Source organism: Sarcophilus harrisii, chromosome 2 (assembly GCF_902635505.1).
Source record: "Sarcophilus harrisii chromosome 2, mSarHar1.11, whole genome shotgun sequence".
Taxonomy (NCBI): Eukaryota; Metazoa; Chordata; class Mammalia; order Dasyuromorphia; family Dasyuridae; genus Sarcophilus; species Sarcophilus harrisii.
Genome location: NC_045427.1, coordinates 199,371,206 through 199,386,315, shown reverse-complemented (window position 1 = coordinate 199,386,315; position 15,110 = coordinate 199,371,206). Strand labels below are relative to the sequence as shown.

Below are 15,110 nucleotides of genomic sequence, written 5' to 3'. Positions count from 1 at the left end.
TTTTATCATTTAGTATTAAATAGACTGTAACTAGTCCAAAAGGCTATCCTTTGAGAGCAAACTCTAAAACTCTAAGACTCTAAAATTTTTCAACTATGGATACAAAAACTTACAATTTTACTTCTCACACTAGTATAATGAATTTTTGTTCCATTAACAAAATATCAAGAGTGGCAATTTACTTAAATGTTGAAGATAACTTAGATCTTCTCATATCTGGAAGATCTGTTCATGGCCTTCCTAAAGATTACTATTTGATTTGATGAATGAAAATGGATTTTAATTTATAGATTCCCTTTCATATGATATGTGCTCTCATTAGTAAATAAGTATGGAAAACAATATATGAATTTGTCCTAAACATAGAGTTTTAAAGAACTTTCCCCCAAAAATTTGGCTAGCTTTTTCTCTCTTTACGTCAAGGGTTGGCAACCTTTCAAAAGTGTTATCTCAAGATTTTTATCCAGTTCTTATGACCCCTCAAACTGAGAGTGAGGAGAGGACTACTCAGAGTTAATAATAATTTAATAATGAAGCACTTTATATATCTCTTTTGATCCTCACAGCAACTCTATTGAGTTAGGTGCTTTTTATCCATTTTAGAAATGATGAAAGGGAGTTTGAATGAGGTTAAGTGATTTACTTTCAATCCCTTAGCTAATGTCTTAGACAGAATTGAAATTCCATTCTTCTTGGTTATATGTCTGACATAGTGTCAGTTACACCACCTGCATGCTTAAGAATTGTCCTTATACTTAGATCACACCACCTGCATGCTTAAGAATTGTCCTTATACTTAGATCTTCGTGATAAGAAATAAGGGACCAAGAGAATCTCACCTAATTTTTTAAAAAATTTTTACTTTGTCTTAAATCCTACCAATTAAAAGTTCATTTGGATTGCCTCTTTTAAAAGAATTTTCAAGAAATAAAGGAGGGCAGACCCCATACCAAAATAGGGTCAAAATGTATACCTGATTTTGGAGTAAAGGGTGATATCATAAACAAAATATGAGAGAAAGGGATAATTTGCTATCAGATCTTTGGAGAAGGGAGGAATTTATAACCAAAGAAGAACTAGAGAACATTCTGAAAAATGGACAACTTTGATTATATTAAATGAAAAAAGTTTTTGCACAAACAAAACCAACAGAAACAAGATTAAAAGGGAAGTACAAAGCTGGGAGGGGAAAATCTTTATAGTTAGTATTTCTAATAAAGATTTCATTTCTAAAATATATAAAGAAAGAGCTATGTCAAATTTATAAGAATACAAGTCATTTCCCCAACTGATAAATAGTCAAAAGGATATGAATAGGCAATTTTCAGATGGTGAAATTAAAACCATTTAGAGTCATGAAAAAATGCTCTAAATCCTTATTGATTAGAGAAATGCAAATTAAAGCAATTCTGAGGTACCACCTCACACCTCTCAGATTGGCTAAGATTACAGGAAAAGATAATCATAAATGTTGGAAAGGATGTGGGAAAACTGGGACACTAATGCATTGTAGAGGAGTTGTGAAATGATCTGGAGAGCAATTTGGAACTATGCCTAAAAGGCTATAAAACGTCATCCCCTTTGATCTAACAGTGCAACAAAGTCAATAAGGAGGGAAAAGGACCCACATGTGCAAAAATCTTTTAGTGATAGCAGAGAATTAGAGAATGAGTAGATGCTCATCAATTGGGGAATGGCTGAACAAATGGTATTATATAAGGGTAATGGAATATTAATTGTTCTATAAAAAATGATGAACAAGTTGATGCTGGAAAAGCCTGGAGGAGAGATTTACATGAAAATGATGGTGAATGAAACAAACAGAACCAGGAGTACGTTGTATAAAATAACAGCAAGAATGTACAATGATCAATTATGAAAGACTTGGTTCTTCTTAGTGGTTCAGTGATCCATCTGCCATCTGCATCCCAAAAAAGAACTATGGTGATTGAAAATAAATCAATAGATGCTATGTTTACTTCTTTTCTTTTTTTTTTTTTTTTTTTTTTTTTTTTTTTTTTTTTTTTTTTTTTTTTTTTTTTTTTTTTTTTTTGCTCTCCCAGCATGATTCATAAAGCAGTGTGTATTAAAAATAGATAAATAAGTGAGATTTTTAAAAAAGAATTAAAGGACAGCTATATTAATCATGACTATATATTTATCTTAAAAATTTTTTTTCTCTCTTCTACTATGTAGTCAAGTTCAGCATACCAAAGACAGAGTTTGCATTCATTGGCACTCTTAGGATAATTTTAGATTACACTTCTTGTGGACATAAGAAATAACATACAAAGGGCAGTAGAAAGGTATGAAAGCAAATTTTGCCACCTTTGACACCTTCCTTATTGTTTGATATGCATTTGTGTATTTGGTAGGGATTGACAACAAGAAGTGGTAGGAGGTTATATTTCTTATACAGATGGGAGGTTATATAGAGTTCTGACTCAAAGTTTAATCATATTTGACAACTATCTCATTGTGAAGTTTGATTTTGTTTCTTTCAGCATACCTCATTTCAGAACTAGAAGCTGCCAGAATGCTGTGTGTGAATTCTCCCCCCAAAAAAGCACAAGAAGGAGGTGGTAGTGAAGTTTTTCAAGAGTTGAAGGGCATATGTATTGCTCTAGGAATGTCCAAACCTCCAGCCAATATAACCATGTTCCAGTTCTTCAGTGGCATAGAAAAAAAAGTAAGACTTTTGTACCAAAATTCCATGTGTTAAAGGAAAATTAATTGTTCATTTATCTACAATGAGTCAATGAATTTTTCCAATGAAATTGAGCCTTTTTTAAATTTTTTTACTGAATTTTAGGTTCATATATTAAAAATAAGTTGATGTTTTTGTTGTGGCTTTTATACTGTGAATATTGGAGTTCAATATTATTTCTTTTTCAAAACCAAAAATTCACCAGTATCCTGTTTGAAGGGTTTTGGTTTAATGAACCTCTTCATTATTATAAATAATAAGAATTAGGCTTTGAAATTTTTTCCCCTACATACTATCATTTAAAAATTCATTTAAAAAATAGAAAAAAAACCTTTTGTTTCCTTTACATCCTGCTCTCAGGTAAACATAATTTGGATGTTAACATTTAAAGTTTTCAATTCAATTATTGTTGTATCTAATGCACTTTATAAGTAAGATTTTTAATAATAGCAGCCTGATATATATATATATATATATGAACAAACTATTAATTTATGAAGCAGAAGAAAATAAAGATTATCACTATTCTTAAAGCACTAGTTGTAGTCTGCAAAGTAATGCAGAAGTAGTTCAAAGTACAAAAATGAACCCTAATTTTTCTACATCACAGGTTATGCATATACTCTGATAATTGTACAGGAAAATAGACAACCTTAGAGCCTTCACTGATCTTTAGTTTAATCATGACTATCTGTGTATCTTCTGATGTAAAGATTTGTGAAGAAGCATTTTGAAGATGGGGAAAATCTTTTAACTCATTGTATTTATTTATTTATTTCAGTTAAAGGAAACATTAGCAAAAGTTCCTCCTAATCATGTAGGAAAGCCTTTGTTGAAGAAAACAATGGGACCAGCTCACTGGGTATGTAGGGGTTAATGTGGAGATATATTGGTAAACCATGATACATTTCATGTTTTTGACATTAGAAATCATGCTTTTTGAACTTTTTTTCTTAAAATATCTGTTTTAATGAGTACTGTATTCAAATCTAGCCTAAAAGGTACTTTTTCTTTTGTAAAACTAAGAATTTCCCACTAAGCTTTTCATTTATGTGCGTTAAAAATTTATGTGAATTTTAATTTGCCTAGTCCTCCTAATATTAGGAGCTTTAAATTTGAGGTCATAACTTGGAAGTATTTCATCAGGATCAATTCAACATAGGATATTTAAATCAAAATAGGAGGATATAAGTTATCTGTTCTTTTTTTTTTAAGCCAGAGTGCTTATAAATTAATACAAAACATAAAAATCAAATTTTATTTCTATTGTTTTGAAATTTAATGTTTTCATTCTTCAACATCTGTCCTCACAGAGGCACTAAGACATTAGGAGAAAGAGAAACATGTTTGAAATAAGTTTGGTCACTATCAGCTGTATAACTTTGGATGAGTTACTTAGCAATGCTAATTACTAATTCACAAATTTTGGGGAAACTAGCTCTTCTCATAAATTGCCATATAAATGTAAGCTACTGTTACCTTATACTTTGAATTAAAAAGAAGTCTAATCATAATGTAATTTATTAGTATTTAAATTATTTCAGTTGACCTATTTATTTCAAGAAGACTATTAAAAAAACAATTAACATTTGAATTGAGCATTTCAATTGAAAATGACTTTTTTTTCCAGGAGAAAATAGAAGCAGTTAACCAAGCCATAACCAATGAATATGAAGTTCGAAGGAAGCTTTTAGTGAAACGTCTGGATGTCACCGTACAGTCATTTGGCTGGTCAGACAGAGCTAAGGTACACATGACATTATAAAGGAACAGAGTATTGAAGACACGATCTCTAAGAATGATAGCCAATTTCTTTACATTATTATTGTTTCTCTTCAAAATAAAAATTTCCAAGTCAGTAGTGGAACTATTCAGAGAGAGGGAAAAAAAAAATTAATCAGTTGAAATTTCTTTGAAACTATTTGTTATATTAATGTTCATTTAGTAATTGGCATTTAAAATGTTAATAGTATGCTTTTATTTGCAGAAAAGATAATCTGGTGGAATTTAAGCGTTTTCATTCTCCAAACTTTGAATTAAGAGTACATTATTTACTCATACATGAATTTTTCCAAATTTATACTTTCTTAACTCTTGCTAATACATTAATCATTTTTCCCCCTCTGAAACAGTACCAACCCAGTAAGAAGCAGGCTTATAGCTATCTTACTATTTATTCCATTATTTTTTGTTTAAATGTGTAACACCTTCACATAACTGAATGTGGTTAATTGTTCAGCTGTTACTGGATATTTGTAGGATCATAATATTTTAGAACTTGAAGAGAATTTGGAGATCCTCTAGTCTAGTTCCCATGTCTTACCAAGAAAGAAATCAAAACCCAGCAAAGTTCAATGACTTGCCCAACATTAGGGAGTTAATTAAGGGTTTTATATTTCATCCTTTTAGGTGTTTGTTTTTGTTTTGTTTTGTTTTACCTTTTTTAATTATTAAAAGTCATTTCTAGGATGGAAGTTTCTTCTGTTACATTTAACAGATATTTATTGAGTACTTAATCTGAAAAGGCAGCTAAGTTCAAATCTAGCCCAGACAGACACATCTGAGCTGTGTGACTCAGGGTAAGTCATTTAACTCTGTTTGCCTGTAAGTTTCCCTACCCCTAAAACAGCTAAAGAAGGAAATAGCAGGTTACACCAGTATCTTTGCAAAGAAAATCCTGAACGGGGTCACAAAGCACCATTTACAACTGAACAAAAATACTAATCTGAACCTATCATTATGCTATGCTAAAAGAAGTTTCAAGGAAATATAAGATCATAGCCTAAGAGGCTAGTTCCATCTATTGAGAAATATGGTAGTAGGCATATTAAAATCTTAAACACTTTCATAAAGATATATGATCTTCAGTAACTAGAGTAATGAGTAATATCACATTTAAGATCACAATTAAAACACCTCTCAGCTTCTCATTAGTAATGAGAATCTTTATTCCTATTATTCCTTTCTTTTACTCAGTATTTTGTTGGCTCTTAGTGCTTTGCAAACCTTAAAGCATTATTCAAATATTAGTTATTGTTATCATTATCAGACATGAATTTTTTATCAAGATTAGTTATTTGGTATCCTAGCCCATAGATGATTAAAAGAAGCACACCAGAAGTGTTGTACATGTCTTTGTAGAAGGCCCAAATGACAGTAATGTTTTTAACAGAGAGGAAACTGAAAACATAGACAAAAAAATGATCTTGTCTTGCAGTAAAATAGTGAATATTCATTGTGATAACCCTGAATCATCAAGAAAAGATTAAATTATACTAAATCTTTTTTAAAAAATGAAAGACATATATTTTTGGGGGAAAACTTTGCAAAAAAATTAAAAATACTAATTTTACTACGGGAAGGATTAGATGTTTGTTATCTGGAAAATTAATCGGTATGAATTCTTTCTATAACAATGCTAGATAAGTGAAGTTTTATGTTGGGAATCATATGTAATTAAATACTTTAAATGTATTTGAAGGAATTTGTTCTTAAATGGAATAGTCTTAACATGGTTCAAATTGTAAATTTCTCTCATATTCTAAAATACCCTGCATAATACTAAGTTCATAGCTGATGATAAATAATTCTCTGTTTAATTCTTCCACTATGTGCTATCATTGTGTAAAAAGTTTCCCTTTCAGTAAATATGATGTCATTAATGTGTATACATCCATAAGCAGTAGAAATCAAAACTTGCCCTTCCAGTATATGTGATGTCATTAATATGTATACATCTTTCAGTCCTTTTGTGCCTTAGGAGGTAATCTTCATGCGTTTCTATAGGTGAAAAAATTATGTTTGTGCAAGTTTTGGTGTTGAGCTTTTCTAAACTTTCATCCAAAGATACATATAGGTTATATATAAATTGAAGCTTTTAAAGGAAGTTTACATATTCTAAAGCTTGTGCACTTGGTATATGCTTCAAGAATCCAGGTCCTTCTTCCTACCACAATGAGTCAGGGTAGGGCTTTGGAATGGAAAAAATTTAAAATGGAGGAAGGAAAATAACTAAAGAGTCGATTTGTGTCTCATATCAGAACATGGTTAGTTAATTTCTTAACAAGCCACTTGCTTAAGAATTCATGACAAAATGAATGAGTAGTTTCAAATATAGTTTTGCACTTTTATATATTCTGTGTACATGAGGTTTTGGTGCTTTGAAATATCTTCTGAGAAATGTCAGAAAAGGAATTAAAAAAAAAAACCAACATACAGAAAATCTTTCAGGGTTCATATGAATATATCATGTTGAACAAATTGTGAAATAAGAAATTGTAAAATTTAGCCTTGGGATGGGGAAAGCTTTTACCTTACCATTTGAACTCTTTCTCTGGGATAAATTTGACTAGAATCCCACTTTCTATAGGAAATATTTCCTAATCCTTTTTATTTCTAGTGCCTTACCTCTTTTAATTATTTCCTATTAATCCTGCATATAGTTGGTTTTTGCATATTTATTCTTTGTCTCTCCCACTGTCAAGGATTGAGCAAGGATTGCCCCCCCCCCCCCTTTTTTTAAAATTCCTAGTATTTAGCGTAGTGCCTGCCAATTAGTAAATGTTTGTTGATGGAGTAGTGAAAACCCTAATTCTTTGTGATAGAAGTTTAGATTATTTTTTACTTTGGTTATTCTTTCTGTGATCTGAAGATTTGAAGACTGCTTACCTATTTGGAACCATTCTCCCTTATACTAAAGTTTAACATTCCTAATTTGTTATTTTATACAAATCAATGTAATTGCATATTTGGATTATAGTGTGATTTGTTGTTAAATCAAAAGCGAAAATGATTAGATCTAGGATTTGAAGATAAACCATCAGGCAGCACTTCAATGATTTGCTTAAGTTTAATGTGTAAATTTGGAAAGGAAATATTGCTTACATTTTAAAATTGGACCAAAAATATTGGTAAAATGGACTCTTCATTGTTATCTTTATTATTTTAAGGTGAGAGAATATAAGAGGTTATGTGTATACGTGTACATTATCATGGCTTAATGGGAGCAGCTAAGTAGAAAAGAGGCTTAGCAAGCCCTGCTCATGACCATGCCAGTATATTAATGCCAGCAGGGGGCAGAAAATACAAGCAGTTGCAATAAAATGACCAAAGCACTGGGAAAACAGGCCAAGTCATACAAAAAGTCAGTTCTATTTGACTCCTTAAACTTTAGCTTTTTAATATGATATGGACACCCAACCTAGTTACTGGTCTACCATCTCATTTCAGCCTTTGCATCTCCATGTATGCATGTTTACAATCTGGCCTTACTTTTTTGTTTTTCAATTGCTTCCCTCTTAAGTTGTACCTACCTGCCTTCTCAACCCTAAGTGAAGATTGCATTTACTCCTGCCAAAGAGATGTCTTATTGCTGTTTCATATTAGGTCTCTCACACATTAGCTCACATTAAGAATTATCTGACTCCAGGACCACACTGCTTATAATTGTAATGGCAAATCTGCTTTCTAAACTTCAAGTCCCAGTAATGAACTTCAGAGATTAGAGTTGTGTTATTTATCATCACATACCTCTAAAAAACTAGCAACTTGGCAAGATATTTGTGAGACTCTAGGTGCTACAAACTCTTACTTTAGGCAAGTGTTAGAAGTGGCCCTAGCCCTGGATAGCACCTGGAATTTCTCATATTGCTGTGTCAGGCCAACTAAGAACTTTGCAGGATTCTTTTCCATTACAATTTCTTCATGGATCTCTATATTTAGCAGAGATTTCCCACAGAATTGACCAAGATATTACTTTATGGCTTCTTGTCAAACAGGTCAGGCTGGCCTTAGGACAACTTGGGAAAAGGGATTCCTATAAGAGCTTAGAGAGGCATTTGATTCTTCCTTTCTTTTTTGCAAATAACCAATGGATTTTCTGTCTTTCTCAGAGAGATTATGGATCCTCATATCAGAAATCATGATGATACCTTTCTGTACCTTGTGTCAGAACTTGCCCTGTATTAAAGGGTCAGGTTTTGAAGATCTTGGCTGTGACTGCAATTAATTAGCCCAAGTATATATGGCCACCATACTGCAGAGTTATTTTTCAACGTGTGTTTATTTAATTTCAGTGATGGAATGGGATAGCAATCCTTTCCATATTCTTTCAGTCCAACTACTTAAAACTAAATGCTCAGTGGAAGTTTGCTTTCTGGATCCAATGACATCTGTATGAATATTAGATATTGTGATTTGAGCATCCTGGCAGTTTTTCAAAGGTTAACAGATTCAGTATTTCAAGAATTACTAGGTGAGTTGGTTGGTGATTTGTCTCTATATTATCCTTTTCTTCTTCTGGAACTTCTACATACCATGTTAGATTAGTCCAAGTCATATTCTGCTACCTACATCAGGACCAACTCTTTGGCAAATTGGAGAAATTCTAATTGAGGAGCAGGTAGAATTTTGCAGCACAGAATAGATCTTAAGCATTACTCCATCACCACCATCTCCCACACCTCTGCCAACACACACACCTTCTCAGAAGACCTCCAAGTTTTTCTTTGTTTTGCAAGGTTTTCCCTTGATGATTAATTCCTTTCATTTATTGCCTGAAATGCCCCCCAAAGCTTTTCCGTGAAAACTAAATTTGGTAGATACATTTAGCATTCTGAAAAGTTGGTTCACCCTGGTCCTAATCTTTTAACTATCCAGATACTCAGTAACAGTAGCTCAGTGTGGAAACTTGGGTCCATTGCCATATTGTTGTATATGACTCAGAACTGAACATTCATTTCTGTTGTTCAGCTCATTAATAAGTGAACATTAATTTATTAAATTACATTAGGCCTTAAGTATACAAAAAAGAAAAATAAAATAGTCATTGCTCCTAAGAAGTTTGTAGTCTAATAGAAAGATATAACTCATATAAAGAAAAGGTGGCCAGACAAGAAAGTTTTGATCTAGGTAGGCATATGGATTATGAATAGAACCATAGAATAGTATATTTTCATACCCTTTTTGGTGGCAATGATAAAACATTTTAATTACTGTTATCAAAGTAAGAGGTGGAGAATGGGGGTAAAGCAATTGGGAGGTGTGTGCATGATGGCAAGACAGAAGTGCAAAGATTCCACTGTGGGTAGGTCCTGGTGTCCAGTGGTTGAATGGATAGGATATGAAGCATGATTCAGAGCTAGCCATACAAAGTAGATTAGGTGATTTTTCATTCATTCACTGACCAATCAAGGTCACTAAATCCCACAGTAGAATCCCAAAGCTGAGTGGGCTAAAGAATTATGTAGTTTGTAAAAGGAGCTGTGTGTAATAAACTTTAGGTATTTTAGCTATGGAGGGTTATAAATAAAAGGACACAGTGTTTCTATTGTCCACAGAGACCATAATAAGTAATATCAACAATAAGAACTGTGTACCAAGGCATTATGCTAATAAGCACCTTACAGTTATGATCTCATTTGATTCTCATAAACCTGGAAGGTAGATGCTGTTATTTTCATCCAAATTCTCAAGATGAAGCAAACAATGGTTAAATGACCTGCCCAGGGTCACACAGCCATCTGTGTGTCTGAGGTAAGATTTAAATTTGATCTTCTTGTCTTTAGACCTGGCACTCCATTCATTGCACCACCAAACCTTGGAACCATCAAGCAACTTAATAAATGTCAGATCCACTAAATATTCAGTTCAATTTTGTTATCATCTATGTTCCCATATTACAGTCAATATGTATACATATACAGGAATATATATATATATATATATATATGCAGTCTATATATATATATATATACAGTCAATATATATACATATACATATACAGGAAGATATACTAGAGTTAAAACTAAAATTGGGACATCTGATAGGTTAGTCACATTGACAAGTGATCTAGGCTATAAATTTTGAGGTCACTAATTCTTAATTAGGCTATTAGAATTCTTCCCTTTCCCCGTCCCTCCTTCCATCTTCCCTCACCCCCAACCCTGCTGATGGATTCATATTATCAGGCCCAAGTATCTCCTACTTAGTTCCTAACACATATGCCAAGTAGATTTTGTCCTAAATAAAAACTACTTTTTTATGCCCCTCCCAGTCAAAATATGATGGATAAAAGTAGAGCCAAGATGGCAGAGTAATGGCAGGGATTTTTCAGTCTCTGCCCCAAACCCTTCCAAATTTCTTTTTTAAGTCATGACTCTAAACAAATTTTAGAGTGTAAGAACACACAAAGTTGGAATGGAACATTTTCCAGCAGAAGACAACTTAGAAAGTTAGCAGGAAAGTTTTGTGGCACCAGTGTGAGAATCTAGTGCACAGTCTGTGCAAGCACAGCCCTGGCCCTGGCTCCAGCTCCCGCAAAACAGGAACAGGCCAAGAGACCTCTGAATCACTGGCAGTACTTGTAGTTTCTAGACCTCTCAATCCAGACACCAAAGATGACTTGGAAGGTCAGCAGAACAGATTGGTCAGTAGGGTGAGAGCCTTCAGAAACCTGCAAAACAGAGGTGGATGTGGGGTGGCAGCAACTTCAAGCTTCCAGAGGCCTCAGCTCACAGGAGGTATCTATACCATAAGAAAGGACTTTGTTGCTTTAGCACCCCTCTTATAGTTACAGAGGGGCAGGGGACACTTTTCAAGTTCCAGGACAGAAAAAAGTGCTTGTGGTCAGGTCCCCGAAGGATCACTGAAACAGCTGCACAAAAAGATTTTAAAAGTTGAGTAATGAGCTGGAAAAATGAACAAACAACAGAAGAAAGGTTTTGACCATAGAAAGTTCTGACAATGAAAAAGAAGATCAAAACACACACCCAAAAGAAGATAGCAAAGTCAAAGCTTCTATATCCAAATCCTCCCCAAAAAAAGAATTAAAACCTGGTGTCAGGATATGGAAGAGCTCAAGAGGGGTTTTGAAAATCAAGTAAGAGAAGTAGAGGAAAAATTAGAAAGAGAATTGAGAACGATGCAAAAAGGCAAAGCTAATGAAAAGAATACTTTAATAAAATTGCCAAATGGAAAAAGAAGTACAAAAGCACACTGAAGAAAATATAATTCCTTGAAAATTAGAATTGAGCAAATGAAGCTAATGACTTTATAAGAAGTCAAGATACAATAAAACAAAACCAAAAGAATTTCACTTTACCTTTTTTTTTTTTAAGTGAAATGTTTCATTGGAAAAACAACTGACCTAGGAAATAGAGGAGAAATAACATAAAAATTATTGATTAAGTTGAAAACCATAATCAAAAAAAGAACCTAGACACCATCTTTCAAGAAATTATCAAGTAAAACTTTCCTTATATTCTAGAACCAATGGGTAAAATAGAAATTAAAAGAATTCACTAATCACCTCTTAAACAAAATCCAAAAATGAAAACTTCCAGGAATATTATAACCTAATTCTGGAATTCCCAGGTCAAGGAGAAAATATTGCAAACATCTAGAAAAAAAATAATTTAAGTATTGTGGAACTATAGTCAGGATAAAACAAGATTTAGCAGTTTACATTAAATGATCTGGAGGACTTGTAACATGATATTCTGGAGCGAAATGGAGCTAGGATTACAACTAAGAATCATCTACCGAGCAAAATTTAGTATGATCTTTCAGGGGAAAAGATAGACATTCAATGAAATGAAGCATTTTCAAAATATGTGATGAAAAGTCTAGAGCTATATAAAAAACTTGATTTTCAAATATGGGTCTTGGGAGAAGCATAAGGAGGTAATCAGGAAAGGGATATCATCAAGGACTTAAGATTTATCTGTTTATATTCCTACTTGGGAGGATGATACTTGTAACTCTTAACTGTCTCATTTTTATGGCAGTTAGATGGAATATGTATAAAAAAAAAGAGGACACACATGTGAGTTGAATATGAAGGGGTAATATCTAAAAAGATAAAATTAAGGGGTGAGAGGAATGTATTAAGAGAATGGGAAAGAGAGAGTGGAATGGTATAAGTTATCTGCCATAAAAGAGGCAAAAGAAAACTTTTACAGTGGAAGGGAAGAGGGAGAAGGGAAGTGAGTGAACCTCAATTTTCATCAGAAGTGGTTCAAAGAGAAATAACATAAAACACTCAACATAGGTATAAAAATCTATCTTATCTGCAGGAAAGTAGAAGGGGAAGAGGATATGAGAAGAGAGGAGGGTAATAGAAGAGAGAGCATATTGGATGAGGGGGGTGATTAATCACAAAACACTTGAGGAGAGTCAGGGTAAAATTAGAGGGACTAGAATAAATAGGGAGAAAATACAGTCAGCAATTGTAATTGGGGAAAGAATTTTGAAGCAAGTTTCTCTAATGAATGACTAATAGGGAACTGAGTCAAATTTATTTAAAAAAAAAAAAAGCCATTCCCCAATTAAGGATCAAAAAGATATAAACTATGCCCAAACAAGTATAAAATCACACATATACTTTGACTAACAACAACACCACTAGGTATGAATCCCAAAAGAGATTAAAAAAAAAAAAGGACAAAGACCTATATATACAAAAATATTTATAGCGGCTCTCTTTTCTGGGCAAAGAATTGGAAATTATGGAGAAGCCCATCAATTGGGGAATGACTGAATAAATCGTATGTACTTATGATGAAATATCATTGTTCTATAAAAAATGATGAGCAGGATAATATCAGAAAAACCTGGAAAGTTTTTCATGGACTCAAGCAAAGTGAGATGTACTGTATACAGTTGTAAATGATTTTGCATTTTTCAGCAATACAGTGATCCAGGACTATTCTGAAGAATTTAGGATAAAAATCGCTGTCCATACTTAGAGAAATCAGAAATTCTGTTTGTGTCTGAAAACAGATTGAAGTACATATATTTTTAAACTTTATTTTTCTTGAGGGTTTTTTGGGAAAGCATGGGGGTTGTTTTCTTTTTCAACATGACTTTTATAGACGTGTTTTTCAAGAAGTCATGTGCCTTCTTCATGGGAGTTGAGGGTGAGGAGGAAGGGAGAGAATCTGGAACCCAAAGTTTTAAAAACAAATATATTAATTGTTTTATATGTAACTGCGTTGTTTATCCTTTTTGTAGTTGTGATTGTAATTCAGTGTCTGTTGGTATGGCCATTTGTATTAGGATGTGCTCAGACAAAAATTACCATTTCTGTCAATTCTCTTTTGACCTACAGGTACAATTATTAGATTTTGTTACATCTTCCCTATTCCCAAGGCAGTGATGCTATCTTCATGTTGATGTCCCTCCCACTGGCTGACTACCCTCTTCTTTTTAAAAGGAAATTTTCTGGTTCCACAGCCTTTCTCATAGTCTCTAAAGATGATGCCTCCAAATTATTTCATTTCTGGACTATTCCATTCACTGCCCTTCAAGTAACTATTCATGTTTCTGCAGGATAATTATTCCTAGACAGACACTATTCAAATCAAATGTGCTATGTTATTTCTGATGTTGTGACCTACTACAGTGAATAGGCTGCCTTAGAAAGATATATAGGGTTCTCTGTACATGGTCTCTCTTCATTATATATGTTGTAGTGCCTTCAGAGTTACTATCTAGGAGAGTTTAGGCATCTAAACTGAATGGCAGCACATTATATAAGCAGTGAAAACCTCATTACACATGAGCCCAGTTACATTGCTCTTATGGTCCTGAGGAACCAGACTCTCATAACACAAATTCTGTATCATTATCAGCTTTGTTAGGAAACTGGAAAAAAAAAAAAAAGGCAGAATATTTACTTGTAATTCCTCTATTTTTTGTTATATGGGTTCATATCAGTTTGGAATTATACTCTTTAAGTTGTCTACCACTACCCTTATCTGAATGGGTAAGCAGAAATATGCTATTTGATTATGTATAAGTCACAGAGTGAATAGCTTTATCTCTAGTTTCTAGGAGAAAGGCAGATCTAAATGTTCCTCCTCCTTTCCCCAAAAGAAGTCATGGGAGTCAACAGCAAGCAGTGACCTGGAATTGACAGAGGCTTTCCACCATTACCATTCCACTTATCTTTGACATCTAGGGAACCATTATGGGGACAGAAATGCTACCAAGGGTAACCTAGGTGATGTGAATGAATAAGGATTAGGTTTGTTGGACATTATCATAAGCACACTTGTATTCAGAAATGTAAAGAGTGGAAACAGGCCAAAATTTAAGGGAATCAGGGTGAATCAGGCATTTAATGCCTTGCTACTCCTTGCATTTTGGCTTCCTAATATCATGTGAGAGACAACTATGGTATAGTAAAATATTGGACATGAAACCAGACCTACTTAGAAATCCTGTCTTAGGATTAATTTATTGTCTGTATGACCAAGGGCAGATCACTTAGCCCTTTGTGATTTTGTATCCTCATATGCAAAGTAAGGGTAACTAATAATTGTTGTATTTACCTCATAGGGCTTTTTTTTTTTAAACATAAATGAAAAAAATATATAAAGTTCTTTGTGAACATTAAAACACG

The 15,110-nt window shown here is 33.2% G+C and overlaps 1 protein-coding gene across 1 annotated transcript in view; it reads left to right on the top strand.

Moving 5' to 3' along the window:
* The window catches only part of FAM98A (family with sequence similarity 98 member A), a 53,855-nt gene that overhangs the window by 31,675 nt on the left and 7,070 nt on the right, over nt 1-15,110 (top strand). Inside the window, exons 4-6 of the mRNA XM_003757837.4 lie at nt 2,505-2,689; nt 3,489-3,569; nt 4,338-4,454. Coding sequence (XP_003757885.2) covers nt 2,505-2,689; nt 3,489-3,569; nt 4,338-4,454 — 383 coding nt within the window. The remainder of the gene's footprint in view (nt 1-2,504; nt 2,690-3,488; nt 3,570-4,337; nt 4,455-15,110) is intronic.